This window comes from Gambusia affinis, linkage group LG08, assembly GCF_019740435.1.
Source record: "Gambusia affinis linkage group LG08, SWU_Gaff_1.0, whole genome shotgun sequence".
In the NCBI taxonomy this organism is placed as follows: Eukaryota; Metazoa; Chordata; class Actinopteri; order Cyprinodontiformes; family Poeciliidae; genus Gambusia; species Gambusia affinis.
In genome coordinates, this window is record NC_057875.1 from 15,341,519 (window position 1) to 15,366,893 (window position 25,375).

Below are 25,375 nucleotides of genomic sequence, written 5' to 3' on the forward strand. Positions count from 1 at the left end.
CTGCAGGGATCCCTCTGGTATGGGAAGCCTGCAGGGTCTCCCATGAGGAGCCTGGAAACAGAGAAATATCTTTCTCCATACTAATGTGTGAACAGTGACAGAAAAATAAAGGAACCGCGTCAAATATTTAGTGAATTGGATCTAACTGCAGATTTGAATTGTGACTAATATGAAAATGAAGTAAGACTTGTCCTACCTATTGTTGCCTATAATTTAATATATTTATGAGATTATTATTATTCTCAAAAATCAGGGAAAGGTTTTCTCATAAATCTTCACATACATTCAATTTCTTTAATATAAAGAAGTCAAGTAATGGACATATACTTTTATGCAAACAGGATAACCTAAAGGAGATTGACTGATTAGAGAAATGTGTGCAAGTACCTTCTATAGTACCTTCTATACATCAAGTATAATGACGAAAATTGAGATTCATTGCAGAGACAGCACCATTACCCCCTCCACAGAGATACAGACTCTAATAGTGTGAGTCATTACCTCCAGGTGGTGACAGCCAGGTGGTGTGGACGGCCACCAGATCTCACTAACGTGTATCGAACTGAATCTCCTGTCCTTCCCATCTATTAAAACAGCCACATAGAAAGAAACTGCACGCTCCACAAGGATGACTCAACTAACATGATAAAAGTAGACTATGGGGCGTGCTGCGGTGGCGTAGGGCAGTGGTCCCCAACCACCGGGCCGCGGACCGGTACCGGTCCGTGGACCAATTGGTACCGGGCCGCGCAAGAAATAATTAAATATGTCCGTTCTATGTATTGAGTATGGAGGAGCTTTTATTTTGAAAATCGTACACCGGATGCCGAGGTTTGAGTCATGCGCTAGGTCACAACGCCGCACTTCTCCGCTCGATCTTCACAACGCACGCACGAACAGCCCCCCCCCCCCCCCTGGTCCGCAGGAATTTATGAAGGCTTGGCCTGGTCCGCTGTACTAAAAAGGTTGGAGACCACTGGCGTAGGGGACCCGTGTTTGGAGGCCTTGAGTCCTGAACGCAGACGTCACGGGTTCAACTCCCATGTGTGGCTGGTTAGCACAGTTGGTCAGAGAAGGGTACTCAGAATGCAAAGGTCATGGGTTCAATCCCCCCACTGGCCAACTGAAATATAAAGTCTTCAGGAAATCAATTCTTCAAAATAGCAGAAGGCTGTGTATTAAACCATTATGCACATTGATTTTGAAAAACAATAGAATAGGGGGCATCATGTGACCGGAAATTAAAAGCAATTAATTAGGGTCATTAATCACTCATCAATCATCCCCTGATTAAATTTTGACAGAAGAGTGCCTATATAGTTTTTTAGTTGGTAAAGTTCCTTTAATTATTTCTTGGAACAATATTTGGAATATTAATTACTTTACTAAGCCATTTACTTATTCCTATGTTTAATGCCATATATGTCAGAATCAGTCCTCCATAACAGACAATGGCAGAAGAGTAGCAGTCAGATTATTATGTATGTTTTGTGCAAACTCAACCACATGAGTTAGAGTGAACAATATGCTTAATCTGAGAACAAGCTAGCTCACCAAGCTAGCTCACCTGAGTCAAAACACTCCGACATCCTTAATGAGCTCTCCTTACCCCCTTCTTTAAATTGTCTTCTTTAAGGATAAACACAGTAGACTATTTATTATCCTGACTTCAGGTGTTCTGCCTGTTCCTGAACTTTCTGTGTTTTTATCAAAACTGGCCCACACTGGGCCATTTTCTTTGTCAGCCTAAGTAGACGCATCAGCTGTGAAGGTACAATTTGACAACCTCTGCTGGCTCTATTTCAGGATTTGCATGCCAGTCTGTGATCAAGGTATGTGAACTTGATTGTCAGATATAGCTGGATTTATTGGCAATAAAATTCTGGAATGTATTTGATGGATTCATATTTTTGAAAAAGTTAAAATTAGCTAGAATCACCCTGTGCTGTATTATTTTTAAAATTTATGCTGTTCTAAACATTTCTAAAGGATCACTTTCTGGATGGTTCTGAATAACACCCCTTCTGGTGCATCAGATTGCATGTGCACAGAAGAGGCCTGATTTAAAGCATTTATTGGACACTTGAGCCATCCATCTACTCATGTATGTGGGCAGTAAAAGCCTTTGCAGGCAACAAACTTGACTTGTCTAAAAGAAAAAGCAGACTGAATGAAAACAGATTATCTTTGGTACAGAGTGCTAGAGAGACTCTACAAAGCTCTTCTAGAAGCTGCACTAGTGCAGAACTGTATTCATATCCACTTTTGGTTTCTGTACTGGAGAGAAATAAATGTGCTATTAGGACATGTGGGAGTTGTCACAGGTACTTACTGCACAGATTTGGAGGATTGGGACCTGAACTTGGTGAACTCGCCTGGAGCAGTCCACTCTGCACCCAGCTGCAACAAACAAGAGAGAGAACAGAAGTCAGAGTGTGAGGGGAAAAAGAAAGAGGGAGGGAGAAAGCAGGGTTTTAAAACAGCATTAAAATGTTAGAGAGCAGTTTGCAAAGGTGTTAAAGAACCTCTAGAAGAAATAGCACTGTGCTCTTTTGAGTAGATATTGCGATGTTTAAAGTTGCTAGCTGTGACAGGGTTAGAGTGAGGCATTTTATCAGGAGCCTCAGAGATTGAAGTTATTTTACCAAGTAATACTTCCAGATTTCCATTGGAGTGGTAAGCCACTGACCAAACTCAGAGTCTTCCTGTCTTCATTTCTAACCAAAGTGATCTTGACGTTTTCCATTCATTGCACCTGGAAAGTTCAAAGTCGGAAGTGTTTGTGTTTTTCTTATTCATTTGGCAGGTCCTAAGCAGCTGCATAATTGATTCAAGAAGAAAATTAACTGATTTTTCATTCATTTTTACATTCTAACATTCTGTTTAACATCATAAATTCTACATAGAAATTTTGACTCTTTTGCCAGCATCATGTAGACCCCCCTTTTTCTCTATGTCAACTGGAGGGTTTTTCCTTTTGCCTGGTTAAATAAAGGTATAATAATATGTTTTGTCAGTCTGGATAACATTTCAGTTTGCAAATTACATTGCATGTGCACAGACTGTCGACAAAATAGCAAAAACAAAAATAACCCTAACTCACTGACTAATCTGTAGGGACAGAAATATTACAATGTGACGGTTTCAAAATAGGATTTTTTTAGTCTGGTGAATGCCAGTGAGAGCTACATGCCAGCTGAATTGGTAAAAAAAAAATGTGCTTCAAGGAGATTAAGTGGAATTTGAGTCTAAACCTATGCAAGAAGAAACTTAAACCTGAAGGACAAATCTCCCCAAAAAATAAAACATGATATAATTGCAATGCCAATGTTGAAGCCTTTTTAGGTTCACAACAGAATTGAAAACAAAACTGTAAGAGCCAGATTGCTCCTTTACTTTCGACATCGTGCAAAACTCAGGAATATCTGTGAAAACATGATAAGATACAAAATATCAAGAGGAGTTCATTAGGAGGAAAGTTCTGTAACAAGCTTGTATGTAAAAATTAATGGCTATAAAGAATGAGAAGATGAGAAAGAGGGATTCCCTGCCAATATTGACTCTTAAGAAGCGAGCTCATCAGAGTAGCTGGGAATCCCTTCATGGTTCTGGAGTCAAATCAGTGCCCATTCATTTCCTCAGCAAGCCAACACAACTAATTAGGGCCCCTGCTACTGCTGATTCATAATGGAAGAATATAGCTAAGATCACAGCGGGCATGTTTTCAATTGTTTGAGCTGGACACACTTCTATGTCTAAAACTGGCTAAAAGGACATTGTGGGGACAGATCACAGCAGTCTCTCTGACTGCAAATAGCTGCTTATCCTCGAGCTGCGCTCCACTGAGAATTAACAGAGAGAAGCACACACAGTGAGTCACACCTACAACTCGCTAGTGTTAATACAGCGGCATGTTTCAGTGTGTTTTGCCGGCATGAGAATAGAGTCACCACGGGAAAAAAAAAACAAAAAACCAGACATCAGCGCCTGTCCAGAACTAACCAGGCCCCTTGCGGTTTTTAAAGCCTCTGAGACTGTTTCTGAGGCAGCTGGCTGGAGAGAAGGCAGATACAATACACCAGTGTGCTTTCAGTCAAAACCCTGCAGCATGCCGCTGCCGCTGCTTTGGCACATTTCAATACCAACAGTGGTCAAAAATATTCCAGTCTGAACACAAAGGCAGAAAAAATGGCAGGACATTAAAGTCACTGTATGAGACCACTTCAAATATAAAATGTAGAAAATGTTCAATTATAATGTTTGTGTCAGTGATGGAAAAATCTTTTTTTCAAATACATTTTCAGGTTTATATTGCCAGTAAGATTTGCAAAAGTATCTTGCAATAGATCTTCTTGATTTTTATTTTTACCTGTTTATACATAGGAGGTTGAAGAAGAAAACAATGAGAGATATTGTGATGGTTTGGCTAAAATATCTTGAAAAGCAGTACATAATCCCACAGCCTAACAATTTCAAGAACAGATGGGAAAACAAACGTCACTGTTAGACATCTGTTAATCTGGAAAGAATTACAAAGTAATTCCCAAGGTTTTGATACTACAACAACCAAAGTGAGTGAGATCTGCATTCAACAGCAAAGGGACTGAGCAAAACTGGCATCAATGGAAGAGTCCCAAAAAAGGCCACTCATGAGCAAGTAAGCACAAAGAAAAATGAAATTTAAAAAAGCCTAAAGGCCCATCTTCCATGTGCCAAAAGCCTCTTTAGATCAACAAGATCTAAAGGTCACAAGACATGAATATTTGTGTGTGACAATAAAGAATGTATATGTATATTTTTATTTTGTACATGACAGTTATTCTAGATTGACCATCTTTGCAGAACTATACTTTAAAAATATAGTTCGTGTTTGGGGCAAGTGAGCAGAATATACTAAGTTCAAGTTTTTTTAATTTTTTTTATTTTGTGATTCTTCCTCAGTCTGGGGTTTCGAAGGTTTAACCATGATGACATTCCCGTTATGCAAGCTCTGAACAAAACTGTCTTTTTGCACACACCACATAAAGGTCAAGTCAGTGTGTGGTGGTGACTGCCTAATGAAAGCATCGCTTCAGCACTCACATCTGTAGGGATGAAAGCAAAAGGGCGCGGTTTAATTTTAGTACTTTCAGAAACAGTTTTGAAGCTGACAAAACTTCCAAAAATGTTAATGCCCTTCTTTGGATAAGTTTTTTTTTTTGACCAAATGTTAAAAGAAAAAAATAATATTAAGCTAAAGTTTGGCATGCATGTCAAATTTTAACTACTTTTAGAGACGGCTTAATAAACTAGTTTCCCATATTAAATAAAAGATTAACAGCTTAGCTTTTATCTGCAATACTCAACTTTGTAAAAGGCAATCTTTCCATTAGGACAACACTTCTTTTCATAAATATTTCACAAGTGAATCTTTGAAAAATCCTCTTAAAACAATTTCTCTTTAATTATCCATAGTTTTGGGTCATATGTTATGTGATGTGGTCTCTGTTTGCCTCACAATACAAGTTTTCCAGAAGAATTAGGTCTAGAGAACAAAACTGACAGCCGATTTAATATCTGATTAACTGCATCTTTGCTGATTTGGTCACCCTGCTGAGAGACCCAATAACGGCAGAGGCCACATTTTTTGGGATCAAAATGCTCTGATAATAGAAAGTACTAACCTTAATAGGAACTCTATAGGGTTCTTACAAATTTCTTGCTAACTTAGCAGTGCACATTAGATGTTTGCCCCATATTCCTATTTGTCTTACTTACTTATTTATTCATAAAAGCTCAATGTTGGTTTCATCTAACTCAAGCTAAATTAAGCTACATTAAATTCCCAGTAGGATTAAAGTTCATCATTCATCTTTGTGATATCAGGACAGAAGAGACATTGTATAGGCAGGCTTCCCAAAGCACCGTTTGTTGTGCTACTTTTTGTTTATAATCCCCCTGCAGTAGGCTTTGGAGACTTTGCTACCATTTTTAATGTCATGCCTGCTGTGGGTGGTCGAAAATCCTTACAAGTCTGCTAAAGACACAAAACTTGCTCTACTTGTTATATTGCTTTTATGCAAGACCATGAAGTCTTAAGTATAGACTATTTTGCGACCACCTCCATTAAGCTAACATTTTCATTTATTTAAGATTTTCAAGAAATCATCCAGTCTGGCCGGTAATTCATCACAACCGTCTTCCTGTCTGTTTTTATTGTAGTCAAAGTTACTTTACCAATAGGTGGTCACATTTTTCTAGTTCAAATGGAATGTGGTGGCCACAGTATTTCAGGAAGAATACCAGTAGAAATAGAAAAAAAAAAAAAAAAACTCACTGGATGGATTGTTAATTTTATGGACGTTAAAAGTTTTAATCTTTTGAGCATCAACTGTTTTCCCCAACAATGTTTTTTTTTTTTTACTGTAGGGATTAAAAGACAATGTGGGAGCTACGGCATTTCTAATGCAGATTTCCTCAAAGACACGAAAGAAACCTCTGAGCAATGACGACAAGCACAAAACTAAAATAGTGGATCTGAGGTGAAAGAGTAGAGAAACTATTGTTTTCAAGAACAATTTGCCCTATGAAACCATATCATTGTGCTATGAATCTGTAAATGTAAACAAACACAGTTTGGAGAAAGTATCTTCTTATGTTGCCTTAATATGCAGCCGAAGCTAAAACTGAATCATGCTTTAAATGTCACTCAGAGAGCAACTTTTTATATTTGCTCTTTTATTCTGTTTTAATTAAGTGACGACTCCAACACTTGAAGTACTGCGAAACAACTTTATCAGGGTCAATGCAAATCATCAGTTTGTGTTTAAACACACACACACACACAAAAAAAGCATAATACAGAAAAAATTAAAAGGAGCCAATCCCACATTTAGAAATAAACAATGCACCTTGGGAGTCGAAGTTGCACCTGAAACTTTTGCATCTATACTATTTTGATCACATCTTACTGACCCAGTTTACTGTGTCGTTTTCTGACAGAACTTAGCAAGACAGATAACATTTCACTGTATTAAATGCACAGAAACTGGTCCACATAAGCATACGCACATAAACAAAAATGTTTTTTCAACACCATCCAACTACTGTGATGCAGTCCCTGTGGTGAGAGGCAAATGGAAATCAATCAATTACAGCCTAGTCACTGATAAACCAAGAGACAGGAGCCAGATCACATAACTGGCCTCATGAAGAAAATCCAGTCAGATTCAAATCCAACAGATTTCACATTTCACAACAGCAAGTAACACCGTGTCATACAAAGCAGTTTTCAAAACCATTCACACAGATCTAAAGATTGGAACCTCTTGCCTGAAGCACTGAAAGAAGATAGAGCAAGATAGTGTTACCATTTCACAAACTCTTCCAACAGTACAGACAGACCGCAATGTGAGACTATCAAATACAAAGTTGGACAATAAAGCTGCCACAAATTTGGCCTGGGCTCAGACTGTCCCTTTCGACTGACACAATTGATTTCCATTTCCTTTCAAGAAAGAACAGAAATGTACTTCCACTTATCCCCTCAATAATTTGTGCAGCCAACTGCTAAGCACAAATAAAACATTGTGAAGGTTTTAGTGATAAATGTCTTGCTTTCAACTGGAAGTGGAGTTGTTTCATCACTGAAAGGTGATGAACAAACATCCTTTCATCCTTTGCTTACAATACAGGTGAAAATAAATTCTAAGGCATACGCTGCATTGCAAACACAGGCAGAACATGCACAGAAAAGCCTATTCAGCCACTGAATCACTGTGATAGCCTTTTCACGTGCAGTGAAAATCTTTTCATTTCACTTGTGCCTGGATCTTAATCTGTGTAAAGCTCTGTAGGATCTGGCTAAACATTATGACTAATGTAAAGCGTTATTGCATCTCCGCTCATTTGAGCGTGAACAGATAACATCTGAAAATGGTAACAGAGTGTCCTAATATGCAGAACTCTGTTCCAAAGATCTGGCCATGGTACGCTTACAGACAGTCTTAAGAAAAACAAACCCCCCCCAAAAAAATAAGAATACGGTAACATTCCTTTCAGTGCCTATGCACAGTCTCTTTTGTTTCTGTGTTTAAAATCAAATCCATTGTAACCATGAGTTAAATTCAGCTTTTCCTGCTGTGTTTAGGGGCCCCACTGGGAGATCAGTCATCTTCGCCAGACGATACGTAAGCTCAATACAAAATGCTGACAGAGGTCTCCATGGAAACGTCACGGAAACGCTTCAAGCTCCCCATCTTTTCACCCTGTCACAGATAAATATCTCATAGCAGCACATTCCATTTATAGCAAGTTCAGCATCGAGAATGGCACTGCTATGACAACTGAAATAGAGGACACTACGGTTGCAATAAATCATGTGTATATGTAAATATATATATATATATATATATATATATATATATATATATATATGTGTGTGTGTGTGTGTGTGTGTGTATCTATTGATTAGTCAATAGATAGATGCACAAATGCACAGTTATGTAAATACATTTACATACCTGAGCAGAATTTAAACATTTTTTTATTAGGTTGACACTAAACTTGTCTTTTAAATAAATTAATCTCTTCTTTCCAAGTGTGTTAATGTTCAAAGACACAGCTTAATAATGCGCATGAAGCTATTGCTTCAACCAAACATTGCTTCTTAATGTTTGTCTTTATTACTATCATTAGGCTTTAGGATAATATATACTGTAAGTCAAGTCACATCAAGTTTGTTTGTGTAGCACATTACAGGAAAAAGGCAGTACAAAGTGTTTTATATCATAAAAACACACAGTCACCATTACATTATGGCAAATTACATCATCAAAATCATCAGTAACTACTAATCAAAGGCCACTCTAAACAGGTGAGGTTTAGACTTGATTAAAAGGAACTTAAAGGAAATGCTTCTCCAGGTTTGGTTCAGGTCGTCGGGATTCAGCACGGCCTAGAACCAAAATACCAGAGTGGTCTGGAAGGTTGATACAACAATAACAAGTCTTTAATGTATTTTGGTGCAAAGCTGTTGGGCAATTTATAAACAAGCAGAAGGATTTAAAGTCTATTCTGTGACAATATCCTCCAACCTTGGTAGAAAACCTTTTTCCTCCAAGAGCTCAAACATTAATTCCTGTCACATATCGAGGGAAGGAGTGGACATTTAGATTTTCACCCGTGAAATGCAGTATGTCTCCAAAGACAGTGACGGCGCTGACGTCTGTCAGTCAGCCAGCGGGCAAAATGAATGATTCCTGGCCACACCACTGCTCATCTGCCACCAGATAGATGATTTCTCCGCTGCTAAATGTCACATCAATATTCACTGCCAGCTAATTAATCTCAGCTCCCATGGAACTCACTGACATCTTACATCCTGTTGGAATACAGATGGCAATATAGCAGGATCTCTGCTCTTAAAACACACACGCGTGTTATGCAGTTTGAACTTTGTGCAACCTCATGCATCCTCGCCGTCTTAAATCTTTCTGGGGCATTCAATTTAAAAAATAAATAAATAAATAAAAATCCTAATTAGAGAAAGCAGAGGCAGAACAGTTTGGCATTCATTCAGTTGCACTCACAGCACAATTTAAGGACAGATGGAAAAGGAAAACACGATTTAGGCCTCTTTTGTTCTGAGCAGCATTGTTGGTGGTAAGAAATAGCCACAGTTTTATTGAAGTGAGTGTAAGATTACTAAAAAGGTCACGCCTCTCGTTATACATCAGTTCCTGAATGATATAGGCTCATGACTGGTCAAGATTAAGCACTGAAAACACTTGTCTGAGTCTGAGCTGCTATTTTCTATAAAGCAGAATCAATTACACACAATTGAAAGGCATGAGTCAGTCTCCACCTGAATAATAGATGTGACGATAATGACTCTTATCATATCTTATCACACTTATCAAGATCACAAACTCTTATTATGAGTTGATTCACTCCAGTTATTAAACAACTGTGTTTCTACATAGGACCAGGTTGGCTTGGTTAGGTTTCTTCCCTTAAATAAACAAAGTTATCATTTCTGATTTTCTTTTATATATCATGTCATGCTATCTTTGTCTCAAATCCAATTTTACTTGAGAATCTGAAATGTTTAGGTAATAGAAAACAGTATTTTCCCAGTCACACTGGATACACTTATTGTTGGTTAATGTGTGTGTTGTGTAGAAGATGGTGTGGAAGGGGGAGGGCTGTGTGGGTGGGGTGACGGGTGTGGGTTGAGATATTGTACAACACTGCAGCTCAATTGTATGCTTACCTGTCCTACATAAACCAGCAGTCTGGCATTGAGAGGACACTCATCGGGGCTCAACCAGAACTCTGAGTTATCATCAGACGAGACGGAGAACTGGAAATCACCTGCAGGGCGAATGACATGATCAAAGAGGTTCACAGTGGGAAAAGATCTGGATGGCCCTCGATTAGTACATAACAGAATCAGACAAATGCAGCAATTTTAAATAGCTTCAGGTGTAGGAATACATCAAAAGTGTGGTGCTTCACCGCATGTTGCCTTCGACAGAGATGTCACATTCGAATTAAATTATGCATAAAGTTTTTATTGAAGCTGGACTTGCAGTTTAATATCAGTACTGCAGTGTTCTTGCAGAAAAGACTTATCAATATTTTTGTAAACACAAGGTTATTAATTTTTGTGTTTAATGTGTTGATATTACAAATTGAATTTACACAAAATTCTCTATGGCAACATTATACGTGTCATTTAAGCATTGAGAATTCTAAAAATATATCAAGGTTAAAGTTCACAGCAAATGTTGCCTGTTTAAAGCTACTGAGTTTGCACGTGTCTAAGGCAAGATGTAAATGACGAAGGCGAGGGGCCTTTGTTAGAGCTCACACTATGCTGCTGAAAACAGCATGACCTTCACAGCATCCGCTCAATAGAGCCATACTACTGGCGAAAGCAGCACGAGAGTCGAAAATGAATGGTAATCTAATTAATAGCTTCAGTTCGGCAATTTGTGTAAGGGCACTTGGACATTTGGGGTTTTCAGTTCCCATAGCAACTGGGTTTCAGGGCAGAACCATGAGGGAACCTCAACGAGATTTAACAGTGAGATTTCGGCGCTGAGCCAAGATGAAAATGTGAATATCCACTACATTAGTGGCTTGGAGGCGTTTGGATTAAGAAGGCTGAGGAAATTGCCTGTTCTGATAAAGGACACAAGCTCCAAGGCCGTCAGCCTCATATCAGGGATTGAGAAAAAAGAGCTAGTTACCATCTTTGTATGGATGAAGGAAACCAAATATTCTCAAGCCATAGTTTTTCCACTTTGGAGCCACGGCTAGCTTCTTTACTGTGGTTCTTGTCTGCAAGAAAAAGAGACATTTCATAAAATTAATGCAGATATTCAGAACTGTGTACTGAACAATAATCTGACAGCTTTAACTCTTGTCTTGCTTCTAAGTGTTGTTGTTGTCTTAAGAGAAAATAACACATACAGAATATACAAAATGCTTTACTTGATCGTTTTGTTTTTTTTGTTTGTTTTGTTTGTTTTTTCTCCCTTTTTGAGTCTATGGAGATGAGGGCTTGTGTTAGAGGGAAACCAAAACTAATGATGCAACAAATAAAGAAAGAACAGACGGGATATAGGACTGTAGGAAAAACTTTAATGGACACAAGGGAGGAACGGAGGAAGAACACAAAGGAAGGGTGGATAATGGAGATAAGAAAGGAGGGAAAGATAAAACGAAGAAAGGAAAGACAAGCAGAAGGACACAATATTCAGTCAATGGGAACGGAATTAAAGCCTGGAAAGAAAAGTATTTTCCCATACTCTTATTCAGTATCTAAGAACCAGAAATCCAGTTTGAAAGCAGAAAAAAAGCAATGAAGCCTATAAGCTCTTACTGTTTCTTTTCATGCTTTGAATGCACAGTTGTGGCTTTTGCTAAAGCTTTTTCTTCAGAGGAACTGAAGAGGTGTCAGGGTGTCCAATTCTGACACTGAAGAAGATGACTTTGGTGGTATAAGTGCACAGAAGGAAGATGTGATCAATGACTTTTCTGACAAGCTACTATATATTTTTTTTCTATTTTATAAGTTGTCGTGTTACAGGCACTGTTCAAAAAAGCATTTATGACACATATTTCTGTTTTCAGTATATATTTCATTGTAAATAATAACAAAAAAACCCTTTACGTGTAAATAGGTCATGTTACAATATGGATGCCGGTGACCTATAGACAAGTGTTGTCTTTATATGTACACTTTTTTCTTTTCAAAGTTAGTGAGTGTGGCTTATAATTAGGTGCGCTCAAAAGTTCAGAAATTACGGTATTTAAGTCATCCAATAAATCAAGAAAAATCCCTCTATTTTTCAGAAATTCCTAAATTTATCTTTCAAGTAATGCATATACACATAAATTCTAAAAACTAAGATCAACCCTGATCAGTTCTAGTGATTAGGGCACAGTAATGCTGTAAGCTACATCCGTTCCTTTTGAAACGGACACATCCTTTGATTTTACAGGCCCAAAGATTAATACTTACATGAGGATAAAGAGGGAAGTGCAGGTTCTTTCTGAGCTGGGCTATAGAGGAGCCGCACCAGTCCTCAAACACATGTAGGTTGGCCTGGCCCTTATACTGCAAACACACAAAGAGCAAACAGATTACTACATGCAGCAGCAACAGCAGTGCATCATATAAAACAAGAGATTTGTTTTGGTCTATTAGCTTTGTGATTGTTAGGTTTTGCCCAGTGTCGCTTAGCACCTTGCAAAATTGTCCAGAAAGCTCAAACTAGCTCACATTTTGTTGGTAGACCAGCACTAAGTACTGTAAAATGGCTAAATTAAATTAAGTGTAACAAATAGCCATCAGAATTTACATAATTAGTAAACTGAGTTCATTTTTGAAATTCATTCCCAGGATAAACAGCTCATCTGTAAAAGGCCTCAGAGGATTTCAATGTGAACAAATAGTATCACCATAACCAAAAGACTCAGTATGGCGGAGCTGCAAACCAATAAAGACATCGGCGTCTACCTAAACTGACAGGCAAGGAAACCATTAATCAACAAAAGAGCCAAGAAGCTTCTAGCAATACAGGTAGAGCTACAGCTAAGGCAGTCAAATCTTTCAGCTACTGTAGATAAATAAATACCAGGTAACTCATTAGAGGCTGAGCAAGGAGTAGTGTGACACAGAAGCTGCAGGTTGTACAGACAGCATGTGGAAGAAGGTGCTCTGATCATACATTACCAAAACTGAACTTCATAACCTAGACTCAAAATGCAATGTGTGGAGGAAAATTAACTCTGCATTATCTTGATTATGACATCACCACAGTGAAAGATAGTGGCAGCATCATCCTGGGAGGTAATTTTATTTAGGTAGGATTGATCAGAGTTGATAGGAAGAGGGCTAAAGTTAAAGTAGGGCAATCCTTGAAGAAAACCTGGTAAGTACTGAAAGAAACTTGAAAAGGGGCAAAGTTTCCCCTTTCAGCAAGACAACGATACTAAAAAACCAAGAGCCAGAACATCATAGTAACGGTCATAAACATGTTCATGCAGTAAAGAATCTGTGCCAGGATTTGTTAACTGTTGTTCAAAGACACTGTCCAATCTGACAGAGTTTGAGGTATTGAGAAAAATGACCAAAAATAGTTAGAAATTTCACCTACAGCTGCAGTAGAAAGCAGTTCTGCACTGCATTGACTGATTGGAGTCAAGTGCTAATGTACACCACAGTTTTTAGAATTGATGGTAGAAGAAAACACTGTTCATAATCTTCCATCAATTTCACGATTACGGGCTTTTTTGTGCTGCTCTCTCAAATAAAACATGAGATAAAACACACTGCAGTTTGTGGCTATAATGCCAGAAAAAACAAGATAAGAAAATCCAAGGTGTATGAATACTCAACCACTTGAAATTAATATATCTTTGAAAAATGTAACATTTAAGTTCCTGTGTTACCGCTGTCCTGAATAGCAAAAAGGGCTCATAATGCGCAACAGGAGGGAATGTGATCTGAGGGAGTCTGGAGCAGTTTGTCAAAGGTCATCCCCAGCCTGCAGTCTGACATTTGTCTGAATTATGGAGGGAAATCAGAAGACACGGCAAGGACAGATGGTGAAAACAGTCTGCTTTGGGGTACAGTTTCCTCCACCGCACACAAAGGTCTGGTCATCCTCAAAACAAAAAGATTTGGAAATAATGTACCTTTTACACCTTTTTACACTTTAGCAACATGCTTAGTTCAACCAATGTGTGCTTTTATGTAACATTGTAAGACGTGACGGATGTGATTTAACAAATGGCTTTTTTTATTTTTTTTACTTGACGATCAAAACACCCTTCTGCACATATGGCATGATGTTAATGTGGGACAACAGGCTCAGTGGGCTGCCTCTATAAGGCTGCCACAGACATTTAGAACATCACACAGAGCTTGAACAGAAAGCTGGCTCTCACCGAAACAACAATAGAACGGCACAGAGAGGTGCCAGTGCTAAAGCTGGCTTCCCTAGTTTGTCACCATTTCAATTGCTGAAAGAAATCTTTTGTGTGTGATGATGGCAAGAGAGTCAACAAGTGTGAGGCTGTCAAATCAATCAGTCTGGAGAAGGAAAAACATAACCCAGAACAATACAATAAACATACATACACTGTGCTTTCATGTGAGACATCATAATATGGTTTATCTCCTTAATGCTTAAAGGCACCACATTTATCTGTTCAAACTATTATAGGGCATTACAAACAACATGGTACTGAACAGCCACCTGATTGTTCAGAGGATTCTGTGCCCAAAAATAAACATGTCTAGATTGAAATGTATGTCTCAACTGCAAAACAAATGCAAAACAAAACAAAACAAAAAGTTGTGTAGAGCCTCCCTCCATCTACACAAGTAGTAATGGGTCATATATCATTTTAAAACAATTTATCACTCAAAGAGGAAGAGGCCATTTCTCTAAAAGCAATTCAAAAAACCCAGACTTGTGAACTGAAGAACTAAACTATGATCAATGTGTGAATAAATGAACTCTTCCTGAGTTAATACATTAGTACTGTTTCTAAATAAATATGAACTTGTTTTCTTTGCATTATTTGAGGTCTGAAATCACTGCATCTCTTTTGTTTTTTTGATCATTTCTCATTTCTGCAAAAATATACTACATTTTTGCTTGGAATTCATAGAATAAAAGAACAATGTTCATTTTACAAAAAAATAAACCTAAAAAAGTAAAATCAGAGAACTGATCATTTTGCAGTGGTCTCTTAATTTTTTTTCCAGAGCTACATATATATTTCTGTACGTGTATGTGCATGTGTGAAGATTTGGCTTGCAATCCTTCTGTAAGCATGGCTTATGTAAATGTTTTAATAGACCTCCTGTGGATTTTAAAATCAAACCTTCTTATACCCTGGCCCCGTCTTGCTGCTCCTGTTGCCATACAGTAATAGTCGGGCAGCTTGAAAGTCTCCAAGATTCATTTAAACATACATCAGTGTAGTCCTGGAGCTACTAGCTGTAAATTGAGCTTCCTGCTGGGGGGCACTTGTGTATAATGGACTCATTTTTACAGGAACAGCAGGGTAAGAGTGATGTCTCTGTTTGTGAACTAAATCAGTGAGAGTTATACTGAAATATTTCTTTCCTCAACCACTGTGAGAGTAACTTAACAATCGTCCTTGACGGTTTAATTGTCTTTGCTTCACCCTAAGAATAGTATTTGATATTTTGTTTATTTTATATTGTTTTTGTGTTGCATCTCTTAAGACCTTTAGTCCCACTATCCCCAATCTTGTCTTCTACCGTCTTGTATTTCCCCTGGCTTCTATTTTTCTGATTTAATCTCTCCATTGGTAAACTGCCAAATGCTGCCAGTTTCTTCTGCCTTTCGTCTTCCTCTGCACAGCTGTCAGTATTCCAGATCTGCTTTTATAAAGTCCTTCTCCCAATTCCTTTTATGGGACAGGGGTATTAGCATATTCTTGCAACAAGAAATAGTAAGTCTACATTTGATTGAATTTTTTGAGTAGCTTTTAAGATTGTGTCTGTTTCCTTTTGAAAATGCAGAAACTAAAAGTAGGTATACTTGCAATAATTGTATCTCTTGTCTTGTACATGACTGTGGTCAAATAAATATCATTCAGTTACAAAAATCAATATATTGGACAAGTAGGAGACAAAAGAAACCCCAGGGCCTTTGAAAAAAAAAAAAGAGAAAATCTGCCTCACAAACTGTTTGTGTCTATGATCTTCCTTCTCACTTCCAAATTTGTGAGCTCATCTCAGCACATCGTCTCCACAGCTCTCCAGTATCCGCTCTCTCTCTCTCCATCTGGTCGCACTGCTAACCAGCACGCAAACAGAACATTTATTTTTCTTGTTTTCTCCTTCTCTTTCCTCCAGGAGTCTGTCTCTCTTTCTCAAAATCTGGCGCAGCCTGCCACACTCCTGCTGGCACCGAGGTACAGACAAATGGTGGCAAGGTGCATCCACAGATGAGCTATCACACAAGCTGACACCGTTAGTCCCAGTAGGAAAGGAAACATAAAAGATGACATTCCAGGCAATAGCTACAAGGGTAAGACACATCTTTAGTTGTTTTAAGAAAGAAAATTTGTACAGCTGACTCAAAATGTTTACATTTTAGTACACTTTTTATTATTAAAAAATGAACTAAATCTAATTTCTTAATTGAAGGAATGCAAAATCTTGAAAGGACAAAATACTTCACCCAAATTTCATGTAATCTTGTGAATGAGGTGAGATCATTATTTTCTCCTGGCTTTCACAATGTTCTTTTAAGGTTTTGGTTGAATTTTCACTTATTTGCAGTTCACCAATTCAACAATTTTTGTTTACTTATTGATTTTATGTTGAGTTGACTGAAACCATGCAAGTCACTCCTGAATCAAATCTTGCCAGCTGTTAAAGATGCAAATGTCAACCAGATTAAGCCAAACAATGAAGCTAAAGAAACCAATGTTCCCTGCAAACAGCAGAGAAAATGTTTCTGATGTAATTGGGATACAATTGGTAATCATCCGAAAAATTATTATTTTCCAAAAAAGAAGACTTGCAGTGTCAACCTTCTACCTTTTTGCACATTTGCTGTCATGGTAGCGAGGGCTGGATCACACCGAGAGTGAGCAGGAAAGTATCCAAAATCCAAGGAAAAAACATCAAGACTATAACCTACCAAAATGTTTTAACAGAGCCAGGCTGCTTTGGAAAAAAAAAAAAAAGCAAATATTTAGACTTGGTAAATATGTTTGCACCAAACTGTGCATTTGAATAGAGAGCATTCACACTCCATAAGAAAATAAAATTAAAAGTTCACAGACAAAAGGAAAACTTTTTTTAACAAGTTTAAAATGTTTCTTGGAATAAAATAGACTGACTAATCACAGTCTTACAGGATCAGAAAAATAAATTCCACCGTTATCAACCACGGCGACAAAGATTTATATAATCTACAATTCGTCTCATGACCACTTTGATTCTGTAATGCCAAGGATGTAACATAAAGGAGGCGATGATGGTTGCACTAGATTCCTCTCACTGGGAAACATGAGGCACCTTCTTATATTTTCTGGAGAAGAAAAAAAGTGAATGAATCATTACATTTGTTGGACATGTAGCCTTTTGGTTGGACAGGCAGAACAGTCGAAATATAAAAATATCAGACCTCCTCACACCTTGCATTAAGTTAGCATGAGAAGGGAAGCAGAGACAAAAACATCAGATTCCACCTCCAGTCTCGTCACAAGTTGAACGATTGAGGAGACAAGAGTGACTGTTGCTTCCATATGAGTCATATGTCTGTGTTGAGCTTCAAAATGCTCCTCGCTTCCCTCCTAACGGGAAAAAACTGGTTGTTCAAATCATCACCAGGAAAAATGATTAAATAAAGTTATTTCTTTTTCAGTAGATCTTACCGGACAGAAATGTCAACGTATTTACTGACCTCTCCTTGTGCTCCCTTCAGTTTTATTCAACATGTACTTCACACTTTTTTCTTTTAGTATCACCTTTTCTCTGCTTCTTGCTAAATGAATTGGTTGAATTTGCCAAACCCCAAACCTTAGTTGTCAGATTGGTTGACCATTTAAATAGCCAGCCAGCACCTTTTACTCTAGTCTTCATCTCATCTCAGTGCTCGTGATACGTTGGTGCCGTTGATCGACGACACGAAGCAGAGTATCAGCACTAATCCTTTGTCCTCTCTGAGTGAGTCTGACTGGTTGTGGAGGAGCATTCTAATGAAGTCATCAAACAAAGAAAAGATACCATTTCAATCTGGCTTCAAGTAAACTAAAAATAAATAGTATTGTGACTTTTATTTTCCTTTTGCAATAACGAAGTTTCACTGAGAATGTTGTTAAGCTCTCTTAGGCATTGACAGCTGGTATACAGCTCTGTTCTACTGCAGCCAGGCTGAGTGTTTGTCTTTGACAGTTTAGTGATCCATCAGCCCTCCACCATCCTAACTGTGCACCAAAACATGTGGATTACAGGTACGCAGGACAGATAGGTCGTTAAGGCAGAAGAAGTCCCAAAGTGCTTTTTCCCCTAACTTGGCCTTGGTTTAACATTGTATCAGTGTGAACTAGAAGAAAGTTTGAGATCATCATTCCTCTACACCAGACCGTTTGAGGCAAGCTGAAATGCTGAACTTAATTTTTCATAAACACTAAGCCTCTTCCTTATGGTTGAACATTTGGACTTTGCTAGAAGTCTTGTGGTTGGTTTAAACGGAACAAAGGAAAACTACACTCTGCTATCTTTTTCTCAATAAAAAAGACAGATTTAGGCCTTATGGGAACCATGATTGTTTTCACGTGTTATCCGTAACTACCCCATCTGTTTCCACAATATGCAACAGTAAAAATAATTTTCTTCCAGAAAACAGCTCTAGTTGGGAGTTGACACTTTTCAATCAAGCCAAAACAATTGGGGTGAAGCTTTGAAGGGGAAAAGTGACAGACACTTCCGATTGGAGACGATTTCTCAGGATTATTTTTTTTTTACCCTTCTTAATTTAATCTCTGCTTTATTTAATATTTTATGTTCCTGTGAAATATGTGAAAAATTTTCATTCATAGATTTTTGCCTTTAGCTACTGGTAAAAGCAGAGAAAGAAAATTTGTCAAAGAAATGAGGCACCCTGTGCAACCTGACTGATTGAACATTTGTTAATTTTACACATATTCTTAGAATTGGGAAACATTTTTGAATCAGTTTCAGAATACAGATATTGTGAGAAAAGTCAAACGTTATTGTTTGCAGCTGCAGAACATTGGGATGCCAATGAATGTTTGTTCCTTTGCCACAACAGGAGAGATGTGAATTCTACAGTTATAAAAAAAATATTAGAAATATAAATTCTAGAGGGAAGGTAATTATGGAAATGGTTCTGATGCTCAAAGGGCAGTGATCTTGATTAATTTTTTTCATTTGTGTGATTTCTTTTGCCTCTCTCAGTGCAAATTCCCCTTACCCGACTGAAGCTGCAGGGCCCACTTTTAAATGTGATTTTTCCTAAATATTACACGTCCTGCCAATGTACAATTGAAAGGTAACAGATCAACAGATGAGAAGTGACCTCTAGTTGTTAAATCAGATGTCACATTCATGCTGGCAGGAGGAATAGAAGGGGTAAACATGTCTTCGTCTGCAGTCAAAAGCTAAATAAACATCACAGACTGAATGGCAGCAACGACTGCATCCTGATACTAAAGGCTCAGTTCATCCTTCTGACCATGTTAACACACAATACAATACTGCAAACCTGAAAATAATTAACCTTTAACTTTCATAAAGGTAATGCAGCCAAGTAAAAAAAAAAAAAAAAAAAATAACGCCTAAAGAACTGCTAATCAAGATTTCTTTTAAAGCTTAACAGAAAGTGTGACTTATTGCATATATAGTTCATAGACCTTAGAGGTTCTTTACCTTTGTACAGTATATGTGTAATTGTTCATTTGAGTTCCTGTTACATAAAACTATATACTAGCAATTATACTTTTTTCATGACTGTAGACTTGGAACCATACAGAAAACTGCACTGCTGCCGACTCCAACAAAGAAAGCTGCCCTGCATTATATAAAATGTGATATTATTATCATTTATATGCTGCAGCATTTATTTCCCTTAGAAGACTGCTTTGATTTTACAATGCACATGATAAATAAGTCAATATTGCGAAAGCATGTGCAACTCTTTGTCTACAGGAATCTCCTGTGATTTTCCCCAAACAAAACGGAAAAACAAAAAAGGAGAAGGGAAATAAGAGAGGCAAGCTGTGATTCAGCGTTAAAATCGAGTATAATTTTCTGTTTTTATACTCAATATGCTCAACGCTTTAAAGAGATGTTTGACTTTCCTCCTGCTCTGGCTGTTGTATTTCAAGGTGAATTTGCTTTTTGTAATTAAGATGGAAATAAAGACAGGAAATAAAATAATGTGCAGCAATCTAAGCAAGATGAACAAGGCTTTTGAATGTACTACAGTGATGAGAAGCAGAACAGCAATTTTGTGTCCGGCGTGTTGCATGAAATGTAAATGACATAATGGTTAATCTCAGAAAACAGTGAGAAGTTCATCTGAGAGAATGAGTTACTGTTAAATTATTGACTTCATGCTGTTTCTGCCTATTCCTGTAAGTTTCATAAAATAAAATAAGGGGTAAAAAAAATAAAAGGTGGCTGTGGGTAGGGTTCAGAAAAAAATTACAATGTCTTAGAAGATAATACTACACTGAGAAGAGAACAGGCAACAGAAAATCATTTGTTAAGCATTATTACATGAAGTGTGACTGTTGCTTTCCCAGAACTACACACAGAAGTGTTTTGCACAGATTGTTGAGCTTCACATTAGGTACAAAGAGATTCATGAATCAGATTTTACAGATCTGATTTTGAGACACAGTACGTGCCTCACGCCTTTAATTAACCTTGGCTGAGCATGTGACAAATCAAGATCTGGTTCTCTTCTTACTAATCTGCTGCTTAATTGGCCTGTCTCCTGTTCCCTTTGTTGCAGCAGGTGTGCAGACTACAATAGCAAGTGAGCTGAAAAAAATATGCACCAATCACATCAGACTTGAAATTTAGTTATTGCTTCTAAAAAATAGCCTGTCTAAGGTTTAGATTAAATATTATCATTATCTTGCAATCATTTATCAATTAAAAACACAACAAATATATCTCAATTCAGATTGCGGTCTCTACTCATAAATCAACTGATTTATAAGGAGGAAAAAAATTGCTAAATTATTGTCGTGATAATAATTTGAAACAATACCAAAACTTGCCTGATGATTACTAATCATTGAGAAAAGATTACTGTCCTTGTGTTTGTAGTTATAAATGGCTTATTATCTATGAGACTGATGTATCATGAGGTGTTGCTTAAAAAAATTGCTTTCTCTCTGTGTACTTTCCCACATTTAGTACTACAAATGGACTACATTAGATCAATCTGTAACACTTTATTTGATGGCGTGTGCATGAGACTGTCACTGACATGACAAACGTGTGTGACTTAACACACATTTGTCGTGTTAAGACATGACAAACGTGTCACGACCAAACACATTTGTCATGAAGATGAAAGAGACTTCATGAATATTTATGACTGCTGTCATAAAGTGTCATTTGGTAAATAGTGACACTTTTAATGCAAAGTTGAGAATTTTAATCAACTTTTATTGCAAGTTTTAACACAACTTTGCATTAAAAGTAATATAATTTTTTTAACCATGAATATTACAAAATATACCAAAAGCAAAAAAAGAAGCTAAGTTTGGTGTTACCTCTGGTTTCCATAGTAACTTCTTTTGCTTCTGACTGAGAAACGTTCGGATGTGGGTTTGATCTCTGCTGTCAGCCCCTCCAATGATTGGCTCATCGTCCTTCATAGAAACAAGGAGAGAAAATACGACACGTTATACTTTGTGTTAAAACATTTTGCAAAGACTAAGGACAAACTGAATCCTTCTGAGCGGATTAAACTCAGGGCAGTCCAAGTCCATCCCTGCTTGCCTGAATCACACAGATTCACGCAAGCAGGGTAATCTATCTAACCGCCACCACGACCTCAACATACGCTACATAACTCAAACATGACAGATAATAACATCAAGACGTATAGCCAAAGCATTTTCTGAGTCAATTCAAGCAAAGTAAAGTGATGATGATGATGGAAGCATGTGAACACACACCCTCATACACAGACAGACACGCAACTAAAAAGCAAGCCAAAAAACAAAACAAAACATGGAATTATATCCCCAGAAGGCAACTATTAACACCCTGCAGTTTTTTTTCCTTTCCATCATTTCATCATAATCCGGCACTTGATTTGCCAAAGCGCTAATGTCCAACATTCTTCACCCATCCAGCCAAGACCCGCTCTCCAAGAAGCCTGCACTCTCCTCCTGATCCGGGATTTGGGCCGACTCTCCAGCCAGGGAGCTACTGGGCTCCCTTCTCTGTGGTCTGCTAAGCAGCATGTCCATGTTAATGCCGGGTTGATGCGACAGGCGGGTCGAAGTGTGGAGGAGGGCAAGTTCTTAGGCAGCTGCAAGAAGATAAAAGGCTGCCTGGCTCGCAGAGGAAGGAACAAAGTCACAGAACTGTTAAGTGAGTGGCAGAGCATCCTCCATTTAGCAGAGATGTCAACAGAAGCAAGGGAACACCTCCACCGAGACCAGCAACTGAGCTTTTTAGCACCCCTGAAAAACAGGGGCTTTTGTGCAGAAGGTGCCAGTGTTTGCAATAAATTCAGGAGAGGAAAAGGAAATTTTGACAGAGAGGAAGCAAAGGAGCTGTCGGATTCCGAGCCTTTGGTTACTTTTTTAACTTCCAAGGGAGAAAGATGAAGGAGGGCAACGGAGGTAATGATGAAAAAATGTGACAAGAGGCTCCCTTCCTGTCTGCCACCAGAGGAGCACAAAGCGCCTGATGTTTGTGAGCACCAAAAGGCACACAAACAGTCTAGCTTCACCACAAACACACACGCACACGAACGCACACGCCTCCTCTCGATAAAGGCTAGAACTTTATATTGCATCAGTGGGTGTTTCGTATGACATCAAGAGAGGCAAAGAATAAAGACTGAAGAAAACAGGACTTAGTGGTCAGTAAAAAAAACACAGATGAGACGAATCACAAGGCGTTTGAACAGCGGGAGACTGCCTCTCGATACCTGCAGCAAAATTCTATTTTTTGACACATTTGCAGAAAAACTAACATGATGTTGCAGTAAATATTTCTGCGGTTTCACATCCTTATATATGGGTTCTCTCTACATCATCTTGAACAAATTGGCCAATCACCTACAAAATGTCTAAGCTCTAGTTTATTTTTTTGAGTAAAAGAGGAGATTTAATTCCCAACTTTAAATATTGCTTCTTTGTAGCTTGCTTCATGGTTTCCATTATTTATATTATTTTATTTGACCATTAAAATGTTGCTGGATGAGGGAGAAACAGGAAAACCTAGATCCAGTTTTAAGGCTGGTGCTTCTACACTCTTACCACATTTTTGTTTCATCTTTCCAAATCATGCTACCACAATGCTACCATAATGAATTTTCTCTTCAATTTGGCAAATTCCCTAATAAATGTCAAAAATTTCTGCACAACTACGACCAGTTTTGGTGGTGGAGAAACCTTGCTATGCAGAAACAAACACTGTCAGTATTTATATAAGCCCCATGGCAGAATGAAAGGATGCATTTGAAAGGGTTTACAGAGCGCTGTGCAACACAGAGCGTGCCATCCTGCATAATAATGTTAATCTGCCTGAGAGAGCCAAAAACAAAATCAGCCTTTTTTCTGACCTCTGCTAGTTAATCACACCGAGACTGTGAAGTCTAAAGTTGTGAATTTTGGTGTGACCAGTGTAATTGTATTATAAACCTATCTGTGTGCAACTTTTCCTCCTTCTCTCCCGCTGTATCTGAACTACAGCCTAAAAATAAAGTAACTTTCTTAAGTAAACTAGAATATACAAACAATTCAGAAATGTGTGAAATTATTTACTGCTGGGATCCCTATTCCATCCAGAGTAAAGGACTTGGTCATGCCACTCGTGGAGATCTTTCATTTTAAATTTCATTTGCTTGAAAAGATTGTACAGCAGGTGCAAAACTTGTCTTACTCAGTTTGTTATTGTCACTCCTCCTTCAAATTATCTGATGATCAATCTACTCTGATGCCCATGGCTCACCTGTCAAGAATAGGCAACCACTGCTGCAGCCAAGCTCTGCCACAGCATCACCGCATATGCTGACAACAACCTCACCTTATATTCTGAACAATATTTACAAAAAAATAAAAATTGCATTTCTAAGTTCATATGTATATATATATATATATATATATATATATATATATATATATATATATATATATATATATATATATATATTTTATTTTTTATTTTTTTCCACTAAAAGGAGTTGTAATTTTGAGCCAAACTGTGTTCATTACTCAGTATATTGGAAAAAAATTACACAAGTGGGATTTCACTTTCATAAAATTAACAAGCTTTGGTGCTGCAATGCTTTCAGTCACTGATCAAACCGGAAGCGACTAACAGTCGGGTTGCAGAGCCCGGTTTTCAACTTTAACAATCAGAACACGTTCGAGACAGTTTGAACGATGGCTACACATTATCCACATAGATTTCTCAGTCTATGCAAACCGACTTCAGCTTAGGGAGAAAATCTTTTAGAAATAATAGGTTACCCAGAGAGAACAACCACTCGTTTATTAGGGCCGACATTCGAAATGCTGCCTCAGCCTGATCCCACTCCAGTCTGCTTATCGATGCAATTCTAAAGGTACAGTTCGCTTATTGACCCGAGGTTGCACTTCATCCCTTATCAGCTGCATCTCTTTCTCCGGTGTAATGTGCATTGACTTAAAACTTCGACTACATGTTGACATTGCACACTCCACACTTCAAATAGGTTAAGCCTTATTTATTTATTTTTTTTAAATGAGTCATTGGTTTGGAGTTACAATCTTCTCTTCTTCCAAAGAAAATCTTAATTTATCTGGCACGAGGCCTAGAACTTTGCAATCATGTTTCACTGATAATGAAAGTTGATGCTAACTGGAGCCCGTCAGACTGAATAATAAATGGAACCCTGCACCGAGGCAAAGAGGGAATATCAGTCATACTGATAAGACTGCTCATTTATCACGTGTTTACAGTCCCATTTACCTTTTTGACTTTTACTCAAGTGGAATGACAAATTAGTTGCTGCACAGTAAACATTTATTTGTTAAGTGAGCAGTGCATCGCAGCCATAAAAGTGAAGGACTGGAACAATTAACTAAAATAAGCTGTTTCAGATCTGAGCACTCACAGGGAGCG

General features: G+C 37.9%; 1 protein-coding gene across 1 annotated transcript in view; it reads right to left on the reverse strand.

Moving 5' to 3' along the window:
- b4galnt4a (beta-1,4-N-acetyl-galactosaminyl transferase 4a) overlaps positions 1–25,375 on the reverse strand; it is a 137,778-nt gene that overhangs the window by 33,714 nt on the left and 78,689 nt on the right. Inside the window, exons 3-7 of the mRNA XM_044124206.1 lie at positions 21,802–21,900; positions 12,512–12,607; positions 11,235–11,325; positions 10,253–10,353; positions 2,333–2,400 (exon numbers count right to left, since the gene is read on the reverse strand). Coding sequence (XP_043980141.1) covers positions 2,333–2,400; positions 10,253–10,353; positions 11,235–11,325; positions 12,512–12,607; positions 21,802–21,900 — 455 coding nt within the window. The remainder of the gene's footprint in view (positions 1–2,332; positions 2,401–10,252; positions 10,354–11,234; positions 11,326–12,511; positions 12,608–21,801; positions 21,901–25,375) is intronic.